The sequence below is a fragment of the Cynara cardunculus genome, assembly GCF_001531365.2.
Source record: "Cynara cardunculus var. scolymus isolate 2C chromosome LG 3, CcrdV1, whole genome shotgun sequence".
Taxonomy (NCBI): Eukaryota; Viridiplantae; Streptophyta; class Magnoliopsida; order Asterales; family Asteraceae; genus Cynara; species Cynara cardunculus.
The window spans coordinates 6,901,878-6,908,396 of NC_037530.1; the positions used below are offsets into that span (position 1 = coordinate 6,901,878).

Genomic DNA, 6,519 nt, shown 5'->3' on the forward strand with positions numbered 1-6,519 from the left:
ATCCAGATTTTGAACAAACCGCAAGAACCGATGATATAATTTGCTTTTTTTTTTATTAACCTGGATATCCAACCCGTTATGTGAGCTGACTAATACCATGACGACCACCTGTTTTGCAGATAGTCCGGAGTCACCGCATTTAAACCTCCGTGGCCATAAATGAGATTTTTATTCCTGTTTAGATTTGAATCTGAGACCTCCTGGTACTTTTAAACCTTTGAAATCAAAGAAATAATTTTATTATTATATATTAAAAAATTATAATAACGCAAAAGCCATGCTCTACGTATCATGTGTTCTGTTTGGTTCTATGACGTCAAATGCACTTTCTCCATCCCATTAAAATTTAATATTTGATTTTGGAACGATTTTAAACGATTATTTTAATTTTTTAATGATTAAAATAATAATTAACATATTAACAAATTAAAAGACTTCGATTTCTATTCAAGTTGGGCGACAGTGATATGCGGCTGCAACCCGTCACATGTAGGTCACGTGCCGTGTAGGGGCTGGCCAATAATGGAGGCTCCACCTAATCAAATGTCATCTTTGTGGTGGTTGTGAATAGGGGTCAATTTTTCTGTTCTACCCCCCACCCTATTACCATGCACCTTCACCAATCATGTTTCTGCCTCTCTAATCAACCCGTAACTTCCCGCCGCGTGTCCTCGAATTTTCCTGTATCTTCTTTTGTTATATTATATTACGCCCTACCTTCATCGATATATACGGATCTCGCATAGGAAATACTTTCGCAGTTTCTCGATCCAATCTCATCGCCGTTCTGCAATTCACGCTTCAAAGAGGTGTGTGTGTGCTTTTGATCTTCAGTTTCTCAAAAAATGTTCATTTTTTTGATGTGTTGTTTCGTAATTTGTGAACCCTAGTTGAATTTTATGCATTTAGATCGACTTGGAAGACGGTTTTGCTTGTAGTGAATGATGAATTATTACGGGTTTTTTTGGATAGGTGTATTTGTAGTTGAAACAATACGGAGGCGTAGGAAATTTTGGTTTAATTTTGCATCGAAACAGTTTTATGAGAGCAATTTATATGATTACACATACAATCTAATCAATCAACCGTCATCATCAACAAAGTTCAAAATTTTGCTATCCGCGGTTTAGGGTATGGAATCTGTGAAATCTCGTTTTGGATGATGTCAGCGCACTGATTGAAATCTGGCTCCGTTCAGTGCTTGGTGTGAATTGGGGTCCTATATATGAATCTTTTTCTCAATTCTGGTTGGGTCGTATAATAGATGAGTTGTGCATCTGATCCTTGAATCTACCTAGGAGATTTTTGAGTTTATTGAATCTGATAAACAGAGAAATTATGAAATTACTGGCGCTCTTAGAGTTAAACTTGGGAATAGTGGAAATAAGAAAATGTGAGATGATAAACATTTGACAGACATGACTTTTTATGGCATTTAGATCATGGGTAGTTGAGTAGTTCCATAGCTGTTATCTTGTTAAGTTTCAAGAAAGGTTGAAGCTGTAAGTTGTAGAGGCTGGCCAATTTCGTTGCTTCTACTTGAAATTTGCAAACTTTTTGGCCAAAAAGTATTATCAATTTTGAAGTTCAAATAGGCTGCTATCAACCGATTGCATGGCTTACTGTTAGGTTCAAATGTTCTGGCAATTTAGATTGTTCTTTGAACCTCCTACAAATATTGTTCTGATTCGACCCTATAATATATATGTCTATTTTCCTCCAAATTGAGTAGTATCTTCTTAGATAAGATTGAAATACTATTTACTTTATAATTCCTACCCATGAAGTAATATGGTTTTAAATGCGTTCAATTTGAACTGGTATTTCCTCCACTCCAATTATTGTGAAGAGACATCTACAATTGTCAGTCTTCAGGCAGTTTATTTGTTAGAATATGCTATACCCAATATGGACCACATCTGAAATCGGGTCAAGTTCTAATTGCTCAAGTTGACTCTGTGGCAATGCTGTGTAATACTTTTATTAAATAATTGATTTGGGATCTGAAATATTTTCATTGTTATCATTAGAAACAGACACGTTACTATTTTTGCTGCTCGTTGTGTAAACTGTAAACTTGTAAATTTCTGCTAGAAGCTTTATGTGTGATGTTGTTATTAACTATCAGGGAGCAACTCTTTTAGCTGTATCAATTTGGTTTCTTGATTGACTCATACCAATGTAGTTTGATTAAAGTTCAGGATAATAAGAGCACTTCCTTATATTCCTCATACAATAGATCTATCTCTTCACTGAGAAAAACATTGACGCTAGATCTTTCATCTCTTTCAGAAGTTCACATATAGCAACTGTCAACTACCTGGGAATGCGGAATGATGTGTTCAAACGTTGGTAATCTCTTCACTAAGACCTGCATGGTTGCAAGTCCATATGAACAACTGGTGCTCCTTGATGAAGTTGGATTCGAACATCAGAACACATTCAGTCGATATGCTCACATGCACAATGAAGCTGCACTTTGCAGGGTTCCTGTCCTTTTGAAGATTGAGCTTGTTGAAGACGGTTAGGTCTTCCGTTCAAGAATCCTGCTTGTGTAAAAAAATAATCTGTGTTAGCAGGAGATAAGTTTGCAGTACTTTACTAGGGTTTCTTTAAAATGGAGAATGTGGGAAATGTGTTGATGCAAAAGTATGAATTCGGGAAAATGCTTGGTCAAGGTAATTTTGCTAAAGTTTATCATGGACGTGACTTGAAATCGGGCGAAAGTATAGCCATTAAAGTAATTGACAAGGAAAAGGTTTTGAGGGTTGGACTGATTGATCAGACCAAGCGGGAGATATCCGTTATGGGACTGGTAAAACACCCAAATATAGTGCAGCTTTATGAGGTCATGGCCACCAAAACAAAGATTTACTTTGCAATGGAATATGCAAAAGGTGGGGAGCTATTTGACAAGGTGTCTAAGGGAAGGCTCAAGGAAGACATTGCTAGGAAGTATTTTCAACAACTAATCTGTGCCGTTGATTTTTGCCACAGCCGAGGTGTCTTTCATCGTGACTTGAAACCAGAAAACCTGCTGCTAGACGATAATGGAAGTCTAAAGGTGACAGACTTTGGGTTAAGTGTTCATTCGTCATGCACTCGGATAGATGGATTGCTTCACACAACGTGCGGCACTCCAGCCTACGTTGCGCCTGAAGTAATTAGCAGAAAAGGCTATGATGGTGCTAAAGCTGACATTTGGTCTTGCGGGGTGATTTTATTTGTCCTTCTGACGGGTCATCTTCCATTTAATGACTCAAACATCATACAGATGTATAAAAAGATAAGCAAGGCTGATTATAAATGTCCTAATTGGTTTCCACCAGAAGTTCGTAGACTGCTCAAAAGAATTCTTGATCCGAATCCGGTTACTAGGATTTCCATGAAAAAGATCATGGAAAACCCCTGGTTCAGGAGAGGATTAGACACGAAGCAGACGAGCAACACTGTGGAAAAAGAAATGCCTTCAATAAATGCTGATGCAGTCTTCAGTCCTTCAGAAAAATCTTTTGAGCCAAAAAAGCCAGATTTCACCAAGGTCTCTAGTCTTAATGCCTTTGATATCATTTCTCTGTCAACCGGATTTGACTTGTCTGGTTTGTTTGTTGAAAATGATGAAAAAGATGAAGTGAAATTTACTTCCACTGAACCTGCCTCAGCTATCATATCCAAAATGGAGCAAATTGCCACACGGTTAAAGCTGGAAGTAGGTATGAAGAAGGGAGGGCAGTTAAAATTCAGGAGACCAAGTGAAGGTAGAAATGGGCCACTATCCATTGATGTGGAAATATTCGAAATCACTTCCTCCTTTCATTTGGTAGAGGTGACAAAGTCGTGCGGTGATACATTGGAGTATCAAAAGATATTAAAACAGGACATAAGACCAGCTCTCAAGGAAATTGTTTGGGCCTGGCATGGTGAGTAACCATAACATTGGTAACTAGTTACCATAGAAGCATTTTATCTTCCAGAAATTTCCGAACTTTTCAATTGCTTTTGTATCTTTATCATGTAATCTCAAGATATCCCTAATTTGTTCTGTGTCAACCTTGCTATGAAGATCGCTAATATAAGTGAGAACTTGTTTAGATTTGTGTTAAAACCCTCTTGTTCTATTGTTAATTGTTATCCCCCCTATCTTGGTTGCTTATCTGCTTTTTCATTGTTTCTTATCTATGCTGTTCTGTACTTCTGCTCTCTTTTTGATCCTTATTTTACTTGGTTTGTGCTCAATCAACTTTACAAGTTGATACATGTGTGTGTGTGTGTGCGTGTATAGGGGAAGTTCATTTAGGAACCATGGATATTTGAGGGTCGATAGAACCAGCAGTTAATGAATTATTCATGATGAATATACCTAAATATTCACGACTATATTCATCATGAGTATCATGCATTCATGGGTATATTCATCAGGAGTATCATGCATTTTCATTATTCATGATATTCATTATGAATAATCCATGAATAGTTGGTTTTCGAGTTTCTCAAGTGAAACTGCTTTTGTGAATGACCCTGCCTTGTGAAGCCCCCCCCCTCCCAACAACCAAAAAAAAATTCCGATAACATGTGGTTGGTTTTGGGCCTTGTACGGGTCGTTTTACATGCAAGTAAACATATGTGGGTTGGATTGTGACCATTTAAGATTGGTTCAATTCTATCCTTACCCTTTTTTTCTGGTTGTGCCCACAATAATAAGATTAGTTGATGATGTTAGCATTCCAAGAATAAGTAGAGCCAGTTATGATGGTAGTGAGTTGTTTGCCTTATTATTCTCTCAACATGTGTAGTATAGGTATATAGCACTTCATACCAAATGGATAGAAAAGAAGAATAAGACAGATTCTTTTCTGATGTTTGCAGCAAGTATAAACAGCTAAGCATAGCCAAAGATACAGCCCATCAATGCTTTAGAGACTTGTACAGTATGCATTATATGTTGTCTGAGTGATGGTCAATGTCAGCTTCTTATCTTGAAAGAACAAGTGTGTTTAAGATGCCACTTTTTCTCTAGGCTTGAAACACAGTAAGTTGCAGGCAGAAGATGCACTTGAAAAAAGGAAGAGCAAAGAGGATGCTTGATAGATCAAAGATGCCTGCAAATGTCAGTCCTAACTTTTCGACAACAATAAAAAAGTTGATGCATTTGAACAAAGAAAGATGCATAGTCTATGCAAAGAGTACATTTTACATCTTTCCCTTTTCACTTGTATTAAATAACAAGAAGTATTATAGCTCTGATCTACTCACTCAGTTTGGCTTCGACATATACATTTAGGGGTCGTTTGTCAACACAGATTGGGCTGACTGGAAATGGTTATTTACCAAGTGTTTTGGTATGCACTGATACTTCTCCTTGGTCAGTATATTTGTGGATTAGAGTTTGTTGGTAAATCAGTTGATGTGGACCGAGTCAGACTGAATCAACGCTGGTCAACAATAAGAGATAAAGAGACCCTTAATTTCAAATGCCAACTTTCTTTCTTGGCCTTTTTATTGATGATGTGTTTAGGAAACAACAAAAAGATGACAACACTAGGAAGCAATGGTTAATTTAAGAGGCTTGGTGGCCAAATTGATTCCCATTTGCAATGGCATTATTCATGAAGTGGGGGGCCAACATGCCAAGTTAGGCCATTCAATTCTCTTAAAAGCTATGCTCTCTCACACACCAACAAAGAATAAAGGAGTAGGCTTTGTGTACCCCTACCCCACCCCCCATCCTACACTCACACACACACACACACACTATTCTATTCATTAGTTCACTCAAAGTGATGAAAGTGGCCCAAGAGCCACATGAAAGATCAAAGGCAACAAAAGCATTTGGAAAGTGCACATATCTTCACAAGATTCATACCAAGTTTTTTGGGACAAGTGGTGAGGCCTTGCCTACTCATCTATAAGTCTCATCTTTCAAACTTGTAATATTGGTTATATCAGATATAGTTTAAACCTGTATATTGTCTTTTGGGTGTTTAGTGAAAAGTAAGATACGTTTAATTTATCTTCTCGTAAAAAGCATCTGATTGGAAACTCAGTGATGGATATACAACTTTTGACAGTGTTGTCATACCGGATGTAGACGTAGCATCGAGTTTGAATCACCATCTAGAATCCGCATTTGGAAAGAGATTTGAAATAAAGTTGTGACAACTTTATGACCAAGAAAAGAAAGAAGACAAAAGAAATGGCATTGTCAAGCTTTCCCTAACACACACACACATACAAGTAAATGGTGAAAAGCAACAAAAAGAGGTTTGATTACTTGACAGCCATTCATATCCCACCATAGGAGAAGTGTTGACCCAACCCAATGGTCTCAGTTCATTCAAATCCCTCCATTTGGCCCATTATTTTGGAACAAATTTTCTTTTTGTCTACCATAAAAAAATCATAAATTCAAAAATATATTCATTAAAATAAGAAATATAAGTTTTTATTATAGTTTTTTATTCAGTAAATTATATAAAAAAATATATATTAATCAAATAATTTTCAATAAGACAAGGGTAA

General features: G+C 36.8%; 1 protein-coding gene across 1 annotated transcript; it reads left to right on the forward strand.

Moving 5' to 3' along the window:
• Positions 1-733: 733 nt before the first annotated feature.
• LOC112508684 (CBL-interacting protein kinase 2-like) lies at positions 734-4,138 on the forward strand. The gene is made up of 2 exons (XM_025113382.1): positions 734-809; positions 2,293-4,138. The coding sequence occupies exon 2, from the start codon at positions 2,618-2,620 to the stop codon at positions 3,926-3,928; it is 1,311 nt and encodes a 436-aa protein (XP_024969150.1). The 5' UTR covers positions 734-809; positions 2,293-2,617; the 3' UTR covers positions 3,929-4,138.
• Positions 4,139-6,519: the final 2,381 nt, after the last annotated feature.